We start from the raw sequence: 16,204 nt of genomic DNA on the forward strand, positions 1-16,204 counted from the left end.
CAACTAATTTTTAATTTTAGGCTCAAACAAGGATGAAAGGTGCGGGTTTGGGAGCGCGAGGAAGTTCATATGGCGTCACTACTTCTGATTCCTACAAAGATGCTGTTAAAAAAGCAATGTTTACAAGGTTTAATGAATTGGAGTAACTTAAGAATGGTTGTAAATATGTAAATAACTTTTCCTAATTTTTGCTACCGGGTATATACTTGAGTAAACGGTGTAATTTGTCTGTAGGAAATGTAATTTTTTGACGCTTTGGTTAAATCTTATTTATGTTAAATGTACAATGTACATTTTGTATTGTCTATGAAGTGTACAATAATGTATCTACTGTTTCCTTTTTCAGAATAAATTTTGAAAAGAATGTGTTTTTCTTTGTAAATCTGTTTATGCTCAAAATTATAATTACATAATTGAAAAGATTTGGTACCAAATGTTTTATTTTGCAAATGATTAATTTAAGAGAAGATTCATCCTGAGGAAGCATTCTCCATGATCCAGCCTGTTGAACTTATAGGTCATGAGTATAGGAGTCAGGTTCAGCCATTCAATAGGATCATGGCTAACATTTGACATTCATGTCCACTTTCTTGCCCTTTCCCTATAACCCTTGATTACATTATTGACTAGAAAACTATCTCAGTCTTAAATATAGTTAAGGACTTTGATCCTACAACTCTGTGGCAAGGAATTCCAAAGAGACTCAACCTTAAGAAGAAATTCTTCCTTGTCCCAGTTTTAAATGGGCATTCCTTATTCTGAGACCATGCCTCCTTGTTCTGGACTCTCCCATCCCCTCATTTTATCCTTTTTCAGTCCCCTAAGAAATTGTGTTACAATAAGAAACTTGTAAACTTTAATGAATACAGTCCCAACTTGTTTAACCTGTCATTGTAGGACAACACACCAATACTTGAACATCCTGGTGATCTTTTGAATTGCCTCCAGTAAAATAATATCCTCCTTAAATAGGGGGACTGGAATTGATCACAATACTCGATCTGGTCTCACTATTGCTTTTAGTTGCAGTAAGCTTTCCCCATTTTTTAATGCTCTTACCCCCTTGAAATAGTCTAACATTCCATTAGTGGCCTCTATTACAAGCTGGTCTTAAGATTTATCAACTTCCAGTCTCACCAACTTCTCATGGATTTTTTTTAAACTAATTCCCTTCAGTGCCACATTCTTGCTAGAACCTCATTTCTCTTGTATTTCTGTCAGGTTTTTTAGTCTTCTACACTCCTAATCCTTGGGCCAACAACTATTTCCAGCAACTTGTATATCCCTCTTCCTTTGATTTAATCTCTTTAATTTCTTGTGTCAAACTTAGACAGCCCTGTTCTGTTGAATATTGCAACTTAAAAGAACTTCTTGCAATTATGCATTATTTCTTTATATAGCCATTGCCTATTTACCAGAGTTTCCCTTGTATTTTCATTGTTTTCTTTGTTTAGATGTGACTATAGGATTGAACCAAATCTTTTAAAGCTTCATGTAAAATTCTGTCATGTTATTGGCACAATTCCCTAAAGGTTCCTTCATAACATTAATTAGTATTTTTCCATTGCACAATATCAAATCTAAAATAGCCTTTTTCCAAGTTGGTTTCTCAACATGTTGATCCAGAAAATAACTGCATGTACACTTTAAGAATTCATCCTCTACTTCATTATCACTAATTGGACTTGGTCATAGAGTCGCACAGTATGGATACAGGCCCTTTGGCCTACTGAATCTCTGCAAACCATCAAACACCCATTTATGCTAATTCTATTTTATTCTCTCTACATTCCCATCCACTCCCTCCAAATTCTATCATTCAACTGCACACAAGGGTCAATTTAGTGATCAATTAACTTACCAATCTGCACAAGTTTGGGATGCAGGGTAGGGGGCATCCCAGCGCACCCAAGGAAAATGTGCAAACTCCACACAGACAGCACTGGAGGTCAGTACTGAACCTAGATTGCTGGAGCTGTGAGGCAGCAGCTCTATTTACTGTGCTACTCACAGAAATTAAAGAGACCCTTGTCGAATCCAGTGTCAGCCACTGAAAGATTTGGTTTCTCTCATGATTCTGTAATACCTTTATTATATCTCTAATTCCTGTTTTCTACTGTGCCCAATATTACAACTGATTGGTGACTGACTTTATGTAACCTACCAATGTTTTATCTGCCATTAAGTGCTACCAAAACATTGGTAGGTTACATAAAATCAGCCCTGGGCTCAACAAGACCATGCCAACAGTCATTTACACTAATCTAATCTAATTTTCCCCACACTCCCGTTAACTCCCCACAGATTCCACTAGTCACCTGCACACTAGGGGCAATTTATTGTGGTAAATTAATCTACCAATCTGCACTTTCATACGTTGGAGGAAACTGGAGCATTAGGAGGAAACCTACATGTGCGGTTTGCACATTCTCATAGCACCAGAGGTCAGGATTGAACCCAGGCCACTGGAGTTGTGCCATGTTTTGCTGTTTCTATTTCTACATCATGATCCACATATAAACATTCTCATGGATGGTGAGTTGTTACATGGAGGGAACTGCCCACAGAAGTGATGGTGATCTTGAGCATCCAATGCAAGAGATTTCACCTATGAGCCTGAGAACTGGTAATCTGTTTGGTGGTTGCTGTGGAGAATTGAGGAGGGAAAAGAAAATTCACATTTCAAAGCAAACAACCCCAGCGTATCCTCATTCCTAAAGATTACCTGGCAAAATCTTCAGGAATCTCCTTTGCATGGTCTCTAATATCCTTGCATGTTCCTGTGATTTGGTGAATAGAACTGTAGCTTGGTACTCAAGCTGCAGTTTTAACTGGCATATAGTTTGGGCATAACCTCACTTGTATTCTGCATTTCAGCGAATAAAAATTGTTCCTTATTGCTTTTTAACCACTTAACCAACCTTGTCCACTACTTTAAGAATTTTTGAAGACATTGTCCAATATCCCTCTGTTCCTTCACATCACTTGGCATCCTTCCATTTATTGTGTATTCCTTTGCTTAAAATCTGTTTGGACTTTGAGGAAGTATCATTGTTACTTAAAGTTCAGACAAGTTAGATAGGATGTTCTCTTATTAATTCATGTTGTCCTTAGTTATTCTGTGCCTTTCTAAATGAAGGTATATCCTGTCCCTCAAAACTGATTCCAATGATTTTCCCACCACAGATCAATAATGCATTTGAAATACAGCACTTAAGCCATTACAGGACTCCATTGGTGTACTGTTCAAGTCCATTGTGTGCATTCAAGTCATGGAGTCCACTGCAATTTTTCAGATCAATGTTTGCAAAAGTGGAGGTTGCCTCAATTTGGCAAGTTCTCAAAAACTATCCAATATTCAAGTTATAATCCTTTTTAGAAATGTTTTGCTGAGAACCTTGAGCTGTATATGCAACCTTAGTTTGTACTCCTACTAGGAAAATCAGTTACAAATGCTATATGACATCATATTGCATTGTGATGTCTTCATTATTGAAACTCCTGGCTCTTGACAGTGCAAAGCCTCTGTTATCTGTGATAGAAACCTTGGGTGAGAACTAGTTAAATGTGTTTTTAAATTCCATTGGATAAGTGCTTGGTGTGATGGTACTACAGAAGAGATATATAAGGATGTTTCTAGGGCTGCAAAGATTTAGTAATGATGAAAGATTGGTGAGACTGGGTTTGTTTCTTTTGAACAGAGTAGGCTAATTGAGTTGGATAAAATAGATACCTAGAAAGGGTGAAAATATTTCTCTGAGCAAAGTAGTTAATAACCAGGAAACATGGGAATAAGGTAAGAATTAGAGGGAAATTAAGGAAAAAGAGTGGTAAGAGTCTGGAACTCATTGTCTGAAAGGGAACTGTAAAGTCTTCATCTCCTTACAAAGGGATGTAATACTTCTCATGCTTAAAAAGTACCTGGAAATACACTTGATGTGCCAGATAACCTGCAAGGTAGTGTACCTAGAGCTGGTGAGAGATTAAAACACAGCTATTTTCCTGCCAAATTGTACTGAATGACTGAAGTAGCTTTCTTCTGTGCCATAAATGTCTATAATTTTAGAAAGGGACTGAGTATAATATATTCAGGTTTGCTGACTACACAGTGCCAAGTGGGGAAAGTTAGTTGAAAGATAACACAAGGAGACTGAAAGGGGGTATTTACAAGTTATGTGGATGGGCAAGAACAAGTCAGAATATAATGTGGAGAGATAGCAGAGGATTTTTTTTATATATAAGAATGACAAGCGTCTGTGAAATGTTGTTATTGAGAGGACCAAGGTATCCTTGCACAGAAATCCATGTATCTTTTTCTATAAATCAGTAGTATGCTAGTGCTTATTACAAAGAGGTTAGAGTATAAGTATGAATGTGTATAGGGATTTGATGAGGCCACACCTGAAATACCATGTAAAGTGTTCATCTCCTTACATAGAGAATGATATATTTGCAGAATGGTTTATTTTAAGCTCAAAACAGGACACTCGTGAGGCACTGTGGACCATCAGCAGCACCAGAAATGTTCCCAGCACAATCTGTAACCTTATGGCTGGCCTATCCCACAGTCCATCATGATGACCATCAAATCAGTAGAATAACTCTTGCTCTTGCACGGGACATGCTGGGAGCAGGTGACAAACTGGTAAAGCTGCAATACAGGGCTACATGTGTGCTAAATAGCAAATACAGGACAAAAATAGTCAGAGCTAAATGCTCATAAGCAATGGAGTATATGAAAACATCTGCAGTCCTGCCACAAGTAGTCATGAATACTGAGGGCAATCAAACAACTAATGGGAGGAGAAGGCTCCAAGAACATTCAACCTTAATGACAGTGGGGGCCAAGCGAATGAAAGCAAAAGACAAAGCAGAAGCAGTCACAACCAAGTTCAGCCAGAAGTGTCAAGTGAACAATCTACCTTGCCTTCTTCCTGAGAGCCTTACCTTTACAGAAGCCAGTCTTTAGGCAATTCAATTCACTCACATGATATTAAGAAATGGCTAAGAGCACTTGATACGACAAAAGCCATGGGACCGAAAGCATCCCTACTGTAATATTGAAGACCTGTGCTCCAGAACCAGCTGCACCTACTCAACAATGTGGAAAATTACCCAACTTTTTTTTTGTGAATACAACACATCCAGTTTGACTAATTATCCCCCAATCCACCTACTCTCAAAATGATAGAAGGTGTAATCAAAAATGTTATTCTAAAATGACCTCTCATCAAATCCCAGTTTAGGTTTCACCGGGGCCACTCGTTTCCACAAGTTATCAAGCTTTGGACCAAACAGAATTGAGATGAGAGTGGCTGCTCTTGACATCAAGACAGCATTTGACTAGAGTGTGGCATTAAGGAGCCCTGGTCAAACTGAGGTCAATGGGTATCAAGTAGATAACACTCCAATAGTTGGAGTCTTACTTGCACAAAGTAAGATGGTTGTGGTTACTGCAGGTCAATCATCCCATATTCAGGATATCACTCCAGGAGTTACTAAGGGCAGCGTCCTGGGCTCAATCATAATAAGCTACTTCATCAATGACCTTCCTTCTATCGTAATGTTGAAGTCGAGGTTTTCGCATGACTGCGCAATGTTTCATTCCGTTCACAACTCCTGAGGAAATAAAGCAGCCCACACCTGCTTATGCATCAAGTCTTCGACAACGCTCAGGCATGGTTGGTAAGTGGCACAAAAATGCCAAACAATGACCATTTCCAACAAAAGGGAGTCCAACCACCCACCTTTGAAACTCAATGGCATTTCCATTGCTGAATTACCCAGCAGAAACATCCTGAAGATCATCTAGAAGCTCAGCTGGACCAGCCACACATACGCTGTGACTACAAGAACATATCACAGGCTGGGTGTCCTGTTGTGAGTGGCCCATCACCTGATACCTAAAGCCTTTCCTCTTATCTACAAGGCACAGGGTAGGTCCATCCACGAAACGTTCATTTCCACCACTACCAGTGCATGGTGGCTGCAGTGCGTACCTTCTGTAAAATACACTGCAGTTACTCACCAAGCCTACTCCAACAGCAACTCCTAAATCTGTGCTCTCCACCACCAAGAAGGATGGTGATGGGAATAAAACCACTTGTGAGTTCCCCTCCAAGTACCAAATGACCATGACTTGGAAATATATTGCATTCCTTCAAAAGGGCATAAGAAATAGAAACAAAGGAGGCCATGGCCCCTCCTGCCTAATCCATTCAATGAGATCATGGCTAATCTGTTAACACAGTGCACTCTCCTGAACAAACCCTATGATTCCCTTAAAATATTTTTTGATCTCTCTCTTGAATATACTCAGAAACTGAGCCTCCACAATCTCTTGAATGGAGAATTTCAAAGATTCACTATTCCTTGAGTGCAGAAATTTCATGTGTTCTGAATAGCCAATGTCTTACTTTGAGTGAGAAACAAAGGACTGCAGATGCTGGAATCTAGATGAAAAACACTATCATGCTGGAGGAATTCAGCAGGCCAGGCAGCATCTGTGGAGAAAAGCAGGCGGTCAACGTTTCGGGTCAGGACCTTTCTTCAGGACCCTTTGAGTTCTTGCCACCCAAGCCAACAGAAAAATCATCCCTGCAACTACTCTGTTATGCCCCATAAGAGTTCTGTATGTTCCATTTTTCTAACCTCTAGACAGTGTAGGCACAGTTCAGGTTAATCTCTCCTCATAGAACAATCTCCCACCATCCCAGAAATAAATCTGGTGAACTCTGTTTCACTCCTTTGCAAGTACATCCTTCCTTATGTGATGATGCCAGAGCTGTACATAATATTCCATAAGACATAGGAGCAAAATTAGGCCATTTGGCCCATCGAGTCTGCTCTGCCATTCAATCATGGCTGATTTATTTTTCCCCTCAACCCCTTTCTCCTGCCTTCTCCCCGTAACCTTTGACACCCTTATTAATCAAGAACCTATCTACCTCCGCTTTAAATATACCCAATGACATGGCTTCCACAGCCATCTGTGGCAATGAATTCCACAGATACACCACCCTCTGGCTAAAGAAATTCCTGCTCATCTGTTCTAAAGGGATGTCCTCTTATTCCGAGGCTGTGCCCTCTGGTCCTCAGCTCTCCCACTACTGGAAGCATCCTCTCCACGTCCGCTCTATCCAGGCCTTTCAATACTCGGTAGGTTTCAATTCCAGGTGCAATCTGAACAGGACCCTATATAATTCCAGAATGATGTCTTCAGTCTTGTAACAAAGGCCAACAAAACATTTGCCATCTTAATTATTTGTTGTACCCACACATTTACTTTCAGTGAGTTACGTAAAAGTATACCCAGGTCCCCCGAATACCAGCACCTTTCATATTTTCACCATTTAAAAAAATATCCTATCTTTGTATTTTTTTCTTAAAATGGATAAGCTTACATTTTTCCATAATATATTCCATCTCCCATGTCCTTGCCCATTCAATATGCCTGTCTATATCCACCTGAGACCTCTCTTTATCCTCCTCATAACCCGTACTGCTATCCAATAGCAATTGTGGGTATGTCACACTTGGTCCCCTCATCCAATTCAGTGGTATAGATTGTGAACAACTGAGGCCCTATCACTGATCACTGCAGGATCCCAATGGTCACAGCCTCTCAACCCAAAAATTATGTGTTTATTTCTACTCTCCATTTTCTGTCCATTAACCAATCCTCAATCTATGCCAATGTATTTCCTCAATTTCACATACTCTTACTGTGTTTTATAATCTCTGGTGTGACACTTATTGAAAATCTTATGAAGGTCCAAATACACTACATCTACTCTTTGTCCCCTTGTCTATTCTGCTGATTGGACCTCAACAATCTCTTAAAAGATTTGTAAGTAAGATATCTTTATTAGTCACATGTGCATCAAAACACACGGTAAAATGCACCTTTTGCGTAGAGTGGTCTGGGGGCAGCCCGCAAGTGTCGCCATGCTTCCGGCACCAACATAGCATGCCCGCAACTTCCTAACCTGTAGGTCTTTGGAATGTGGGAGGAATCCGGAGCACCTAGAGGAAACCCACGCGGACACAGGGAGAACATACAAACTCCTTACAGACAGTGGCCAGAATTGAACCCAGGTCCCTGGCGCTGTAAAGCATATCGCTAACCACTACACTACCGTGCCTGTGTGCTGTTATGTTTATCTCACTTCATGTTGGCTCTGCTCAATCTATTATTATTTTCTAGGTGCCTTGCTACCACATCCTTAACAATGTATTCCATTATTTTCCCAACCACTGATGTCAGGATGGTTCTAAATCCCAGAACTAGCCAGCAGCACCACAGGAGTTCCTTCACCAGAAGGACTGCAGATTTTCAAGAAGACAGCTTACCTTCTTGAGGGCAATTAATGAAGGGCAATAAATGCTAGTTTTCCCAGCAACACCCAGAATCAGATAAATAAATAAAATTTTAAAATTGCCCTAGAGGGATTGAAATGGCTTCCTACTGAACTGATTTCTGGAATGAAATAGATTGTCCTGTGAGTTGCAATTGAATAGGATTATATTCCTTCTGGTTTAGAAGAATGATATGCAATCCAGTTGAAGTAATATTCTTCAGGGGTATGTCAGAGTAAATGAAATGACATTTAAAATTAGAGGGATAATGGATTTTGGCACTTAGGGCTGAGATGAGGCACAATTTATTCATTTTAGTGGTTGTGAATCTGATAAGAGTTTTCTCCCATACTTGGCCATTATATATACATTTTTGGATACTATTGGTAACATAGGAACAAAGGAAGCAGGAAAACAGGTCAAAGTGGAATTGAGACAGCTGTTGGGCCATAGTTTCTGTTCTTCTGATTGGGGAGGTGCTTGCTGCTGTTGATTCCATATCACGCACCAACCCAAGCTTATGCAGAAATCACATAAAATAGGTTACTCTGGTGGAATGATACTTATGAATGCTAGTTTTCCCCGGTGGTAGAACTTTTGGCTTTGAATCAGACATTTGTGGGATCAAGTATAAGAACCTGAGCCCAGTATCTAGCCATGTTTTATGGTGCTGCCCTGTCAGAAATGCCCTGACCTGGTGGATATAAAAATTCCCATTGCACTATTTGGAGTCAATCACTCATCAACACCTCCCTAAGAGTATTATCAAATTAACCAATATTATCATTGCTGTTTGTGTACAGTTTGGCTGTCATGTTTGCCGACAAATTTAAAAGTCATTGCTAAAGTGACGGTGAAATGGATTTTAGCGTTTAAATACAAATTCCAATCAAGTCCTTAACAATAGATATGGACTTAGCAATAGACCTTAACAATAAATATGCTTTGCATGATACAGGTGTGCAGAGTGCCAAGATCAGATCCTATTGACAGCAGATCTACAAGTGTGTAAAATACCGGTTACGTAGTGACAATTGATAGCAGAATGAGAAGTTGGATCCATGTGTAAGTTGACTTTTAAGATCCCTTCCTCTGTCATGACATTTCCATCTCCACTTCACTCTACTGGGCCAGCACAGTGGCACAGCTAGTACAACTGCTGCCTCACAGCTCTGGTGACCTGAGTTCAATCCTGGCCTCTGGTTCTGTCTGTGTGATGCTTTCACGTTCTCCCTGTGACCACGTGGGTTTCCTCTGGGTGCTCCAGTTTCCTCCCACATCCCCAAAATCATTGGGTTGGTAGATTAATTGGCTATTGTAGATTGCCCTTATTGTTAGAATCTGGGAGGAGAATGTGGAAAGTCTAAAATGGATTAGGACAGAATTCATGTAAAAATGGGTGCTTGATAGTTGGTGTGGACTTGATGGGCCAAAGGGCCTGTTTCCTTGCAGTATTCCTGTATCACTCTGAAGCAGCCACTTCAGTCACACATAATGACATATTGTTCATCTACTTTATGTAAGTAATGCTGCAGCCAGAATTGCAGCATCAAAAATGCAATCATCTATAAACTGAATTTGGCCCTCTTTTACACCCTGAATTCTGCTTCATTACTACCCATATCAAGCCTCTTATTAAATTCTGTAACATTTCCCTTGCTAAACACAATAAAATTGCTCTCTATCTGTAGAAAGTGTTAACTTGTACCAAGTAGGTAATTAGGTTTACCAAGGTCCAATAATCTCTTCCTCATTTCACCGAAATGTTACAGACAAGGGCACTAAAATATTTTTGTCAGACCCATCTCAACGGAATATTGTTAAATCCAACAGAGTCAACGTGGCTTTATGAAAGGGTAATTATGTCTGACAAATTTGCTGGAGCTTTATGAGGATGAAGCAAACAGGATAAATATAGGGGATCCAGTGCAGTTCGATTTCCAGAAGGCAATTGATAAGGTGCAAGATCACATGGGGTTGGAGGTAATATATTGGCCCGAATCAGGAATTGACTAACCAGTGGAAAAGAAAGTTAGGATGAATAGGTCATTTCCGGATTGGCAATCAGTAACTAAAAGGATGCCGCAGGACCCTCAACTATTTACAGTCTACATTCATGTCTTGGATGATGGGACCATGTGTACTGTACCAGATTTGCTGATGATATAAAGAGAGGTGAGCTGGCAAGTTGTGAGGAGGACATGGTGAGCTAGTAAAGGGATATAGACAAGTTAAGTGAGTTGTGTAGATGGAGTGTAATGTGAGAAAATGTGGTGTTATAAACTTTAGAAGGAAGAACTAAAGAGCAAATTATTTAAATATGTGAGATTATTATATGTGGCAGCACAAAGCAATCTGGGAGACCTAGTACAAGTGTGGCATACAGGAATACCATGTCAGCCCTTTGTTTCGCATGTACTAGGACAATAGGAAGGTTAATGAAATGTTGGCCTCTATTGCAAGGAGTATAGTACAAAAAAGCAGGGAAGTTTTGATGAACTGTGCAGGGTGATGGTGAGACTGGTCTTGGAGTACTGCATACAGATAAGGTCTCCGTATTTAATGTATGATATATTTGCATTGGAAGAGGTGTAAAAGGTATTCACCTGGTTGATTTCTGGGGTGAAAGAGTTGATGTATGAAGAAAGGTTGAGCCTTCGCTCACTTAAATTTAAAAGAATGAGAAGTAATCTTATTGAGACATATAACATTTCGAGGAATATTTATTGCCAGGGCTGAGAAGATGTTGCCCCCAGTGCAGGTATCTGGAACTAGGAAGCATAGTTTTAGAAATAAGAAGTTTGCAATTCAAGGTGGAGATGAGAAGGGCAGTGACTCATTGGAATTCTCTACCCCAGAGAGCTGTGGAGACAGAGTCATTGAATAGATTCAAGGTGAGACTTGCAGACTACAAGGGAGTCAGGTTGTTTGGGAAAAATGTTAAAGTGGTCTTGAAGCCAATATCGGATCAGCCATGATCTGATTGAATCTTGGAGAGGATTCTGTGGGTCACCTGGCTTCTGTCTCTTGTATTCTTTAGCCAAGTTAGAAAAAAAATTAGGGCAGCAGAACAACGAGTGGCTGATTGAAAACCCTCAAAGATTGACGGAGCTTTGCAAATGTAATGATTGATCATAACACTGTTATGGCACAGAAGCCATTCAATTTTACTTCTCTCGGTTATTCCTTTATTGGCAGTTTAGCATTTCTGTTTGCACTACTTCAGAGTGTACTACAATCTTTGCACCCCTCTGCTGTTTTGTTCTCATTGTTGTATTTATTATCATGTATTCCGTTTACTCAGTGAGCTTCATGTGAGCAAGGAATTTCAGTGCACCATGGTGTATATGACAATAAACTAACTACAGCAATTATTCCCAATAACTCTGCAAATTATTCTCACTTAGGCCTATTGTTTCTTTTTGAAAAGTCTTTTACCACCCCTGCAGCTACTGAGCTCCAGATCATAACTATTATCAGCTTGAGAAAGTATTTCCTCACATTCCCATGTTTCTATTGGCCAAAATCTTACATTTGTCTCCTTTGGCCCTCAGATCATCTAAACCAGTCATGGTCTTATTCACATATCTCTCAAATCTTCTCTCAATTTTGTTTTGCTTTAAGGAATCCTTCAAGCAATAAAGCATCCAGGGGAAAAAAATCTTAATGCCCTGCGATTTTCTCCCAGATGGCCCGCAATGTTGCAGGGCATGAAGATTTTTCTTTTTCTCTGGATGATTTATTAGTCACAAAAAAAATGTAGATGGGGAAAAAAGCGTGTTTGATTAGATAGGAAATTTGGAAGTGAGAGTTTAATCTCGAACCCTCCAGTGACCCATTCTATTAGAACCCACAACAACTGCAAAGCAGAAATATAAGGATTAAGTCTGAAATGTCAAGTCTGTACATTTGCATTTATACAGCACCTTTGGTATTGTAAGACATCCTCACACACTTAATGACGGTTATCAATATACATTTTGCAGCTTGGATTTTTGAGCTCCGGTGTGATATTTTCCTTAACCTTCCAATACAGAGGTTAAAATGTAGTAACTCCCGTCCTGTGAAGCGTCTCATGAGGGGGGAGATTGTACCACAACAGCAGCACAAAGTAAGTTGAGCACATCCCAGCGCCATGTTTGCGCTGAATTGGCGGGGGCGGCGGGGGGTGAAGGAGACGCCTACAACTCCCAGAATGCAGAGGGGTGTTGCACTTTGAGCCAATCAGAGACGGAGGCGCGGCGCGCGCCCCCCGGGTGATGCAGAGCCCGGCGCCATCTTGTGTGTGTGTGCGTGCGCGTCGCCTGTAATGGCGGTTGGTTGTTGACAGGTGGACGAGACGGACAGAACCATCGGGGTATCTCTGCCCACCGAACGGTAGGTGCGCCTTCGCAACCCAGCGTGCGACCCGGTCGGTACCCGACTGACAGGGGGGTTGGGGTCCATTTCTAGCGCGCCCGGGAGCTGGGGCGGCGAGGGAGTGGCGGAGGCCCCGGGAAGTTCGGGTGAACGGCGGCGGTGGCGGGTCTGTGGGGAGAGCCCGCCGGCAGCGGGCGGTGAGGGGGGGAATGGTGGGCTTTTACTGTAGTCCTTGTTTCACGCTGAAGGGCCTTGACATATCCACGGTCGGAGCGGGAAACACTCGTCGCCTTAATGCGGCCATTTCTCCTTCCAATCCCCTCCTGACCACCTTTAAGTAAACAAGGCAGCCAGTCTGAAGGCGACTGCAGCGTTTCACAGGGGCACCTCAAAGCTCTCCGCATCCCACAAAGTTATGGTCACTGCTGTGATAAGACGGATGGTTTATCCACAGTAAGATCCCCCAAACAGCAAGTGACGTTGATGGATGTATAGCGAACGTGACACCGGTAAATGAAATGCTGCTAGTGTCTTCTTTTAAACTTTCCCTTTTGAAAGAAATACGAGGGGCTGCAGATGCTGGAATCTGGAGCAACACACAGTCTGCTGCAGGAACTCAGAGGGTCGAGCAGCATCTGTGGTGGTGGTGAGGGGAGGAATTGTCGACGTTTCAGGTCGAAACCCTGCATCAGGGTATTCCTTTCCTTTGTCAGGTGCTGCTCGACCTGCTGAGTTCTTCCAGCACATTCTCTGTTGTTTTCCCCCTTACGAAAGTTGGCTGCTCTTTCCAGAACTTCTCCAGTGCTTGCCTCGGTTTCTGGAGCATCAGCCTGGATTTTGGGCTCATGAGGACTTGACCGCAGTTTTCTAATTGGTAGCTCTGCCACATTGGGCACAGTTGGCACTCCAGTGGCATTTATGTGATCGTTACATGTGCCTGTTGACATAGCAGTGTTGGATCTGTGTCAGATTTATATTTGCATGTTATCAACAGCTTTATTTTGAATTACTTTAAAACTTTTCTCATGAGGTTCAATTGTATATCAAAAATGTTTCCTTTTACCTATTTGAGATGGGCAATCTTTTTTTAAACATAGCTGCAGCAGGTTCTATCTATCCACTTCAGATGATCAAACCAGATGAAATTTGACACCAAAGAATGTGATTTTAGATGGCCTTCAATTTTCTACAGGAGTGTCTTTAAAGGATGGTGGAAATTGCAGCGATTTGTCAGATGTAGTAGGGGATATACAGGAAAAAACATTTGGCTGAGTGTAATTACTTAAGATGTTTCAAACTTACATTAATGAATCCTTTTGATGTGGAGTCAGTTGTAGAAGGAGGGTTGGGGTAAGTTACTGAAGTAAGGCTGTGAAATGATTTGAACGTAGGAATAAGTTTTTAAAATGTTAGATCAGGAGCTCTTGATGTAGTAATTGGAGCTTAAAACACAACCTCATGATCAATGTATTATGATGCAGTAAGTAATTGTATCATCCTTGGCTTTCAAAGTCTCAAGACCTTTAACATCTGAACGTGGTTCAATTTCACCCAAAAGATGACACCAGTGACACAGTGGACTCTATTTATTTCAGTTAAATATTGTCTTGTATGCATGCTTCATCATTGGGGTGGGGCTGATGTAGATATTGGCTGAAATCGGCCTGACACAAGGTTCACAATTCCTGCTGAATTGTGCTTAGTTCATGAATGGTAGCCTTCAGCCAAAATGTGAGCATTGAATTTCTTATTGTGTAGAAACTTGATCTTGTCTCCATCCCTGTTAGGTGATGATCACTTGCAAGTTGGAGGATCCTGAGTATTTCTCCTTCAGTCCCAGTCTAGTTTTTGTCATCTCCTACTGTCAAAGATAAAAGTTAAATGGATTAGATGACTAGATCTTTTGACTGAAGTCACCTGCTCATTTTGATACACTTGTGTATTTGTATTAATATTGTTTTCCTATTTGAAGATTTTTTAAAAATGGATCTGTAATTTTAACACAGGAACTTTTTTTTGTGAGCTACCTCATGGTACGCTTATTTAATCATTGAAGGCACGGGAGCACCTAAATTTATTCAGTCATAATATCATTCAGAAGTGCTTGGCCCCATGTTTCAGAGCACTTTGTGAAATTTCTAGTTGTTGTACAGCTTAGGTGAGGATGTGCAAAGTGAGTTCTTGAAAAGTGTTGAAATGATAGCGGCAAGTTGCTTTTTCGTACCTGAAGAATGCAAAAGGTTAAGTCAGCATCTCCTTTGAATTCATTGATTTAAATCGGGCACTTTTCCTAGTGAAAAGCTATCACATAGATATTGTAGTTTAGGATCTACATGATTCCTGCCCATCTTGCTTAATCTGAGGATTTGTAACAGAACTTGCACAGCTGGAAATGAACTTTTATTATGTTAACAAACCAGTCTGATTTGTAGCCATACAAACAAGATTTGAGTGAGTAATTTTTAAGTTCTTTTGGCATTAAACTTGATGGATAGAAACACTGCAGTTGTCTCCTGATCCATTGCATTGAGTCCAGTTTATAAATAGAGGCTTCTAGATGGTTCTAATGAGGTGAATTCTGCTGCATTGTATAGTATTGAGGAATGTTACTTGGGTATATATGGGATATTCCAATTTGGTTTATGACTTGGTTTATCAGAGTATTAGACATCTGTTTATTGAATTCCTGCTTCTCGGTCAGAAAGTTGTGTTTATCAATGGGATTTCAACACAAAATTGGAATGATATTTCAAAGGAATATTTGGAAGAGTTTCTGTCTTTTAAGTGAAATACTAAATTTCTTTTTTCCCGTTATTTTGGTGAGTATGAAAGATTATAAAAGACTCTCGGCAAAGTGTAAGTGTTCATCAGCTGTCCTGATCAATGCTTATCCCTATACCAAGTAAAGTAATTATCTCATTATTGTTTCTGGGACTGAAATTATCACGTGTGCACATTGCAAGTGTGAATTTTCAAATTAATACCAAATATGAAGCATTTTGGGATATCCTGAGATAATGAAAGCATTTTATAAATGCAAGTTCTTATTTAATGCTAGTTCTTTGTCTTTCAGAAACAAAATTTTTGAGCGTAGGAAGATGGTTGCCTACTGTTCACACTTTCTCTTTTGCGTATTTAAACCTGGCTTGAAGCTTGTTCTTCCAATATTCCTTGTGCCTGTATTTCCTTTTTAAGATTACCCTTAAAACTCTGGCTTGAGTTTATTCTGTGATACTTTTTGTCTGAGGGTGGGGGTGGGGGGTGTCAGTGGTGGCGATGGTGGTGAGGTACTGTATTTTAATGGCTTTTTTCACGAAGATATATTCATAAAAGAACTGCCTGTAGAGGCAAAATAATATGCACCTACTTTAAAGTTGAAGAATTACATTCCTTTTTGCTGAGATATTACCACATAGGAATCTGGCATACCAAATCCTCCTGATCCTTTTTGTGCTGCTGAATAATATCAGACTGCCATTTTGGAGCT

The 16,204-nt window shown here is 40.4% G+C and overlaps 2 protein-coding genes across 4 annotated transcripts in view; both read left to right on the forward strand.

Moving 5' to 3' along the window:
* The window catches only part of LOC127572135 (RNA-binding protein 5-like), a 34,453-nt gene extending 34,095 nt beyond the window's left edge, over window positions 1-358 (forward strand). Inside the window, exon 25 of one of the 2 annotated variants that reach the window (XM_052019084.1) lies at window positions 21-357. In XM_052019084.1, the coding sequence (XP_051875044.1) occupies window positions 21-146 (126 nt within the window). In that variant the 3' untranslated portion in view covers window positions 147-357. Of the gene's footprint in view, window positions 1-20 lie in introns of both variants that reach the window. The other variant, XM_052019085.1, reaches the window with a different exon arrangement.
* A 12,267-nt stretch (window positions 359-12,625) lies between these two features.
* The window catches only part of LOC127572136 (RNA-binding protein 5-like), a 33,989-nt gene continuing 30,410 nt past the window's right edge, over window positions 12,626-16,204 (forward strand). For both annotated transcript variants that reach the window (XM_052019087.1, XM_052019086.1), the window contains exon 1: window positions 12,626-12,735. The gene's annotated coding sequence lies outside the window, so the exon portion shown is untranslated. The remainder of the gene's footprint in view (window positions 12,736-16,204) is intronic.

This window comes from Pristis pectinata, chromosome 6 (genome assembly GCF_009764475.1).
Source record: "Pristis pectinata isolate sPriPec2 chromosome 6, sPriPec2.1.pri, whole genome shotgun sequence".
NCBI classification, from domain to species: Eukaryota; Metazoa; Chordata; class Chondrichthyes; order Rhinopristiformes; family Pristidae; genus Pristis; species Pristis pectinata.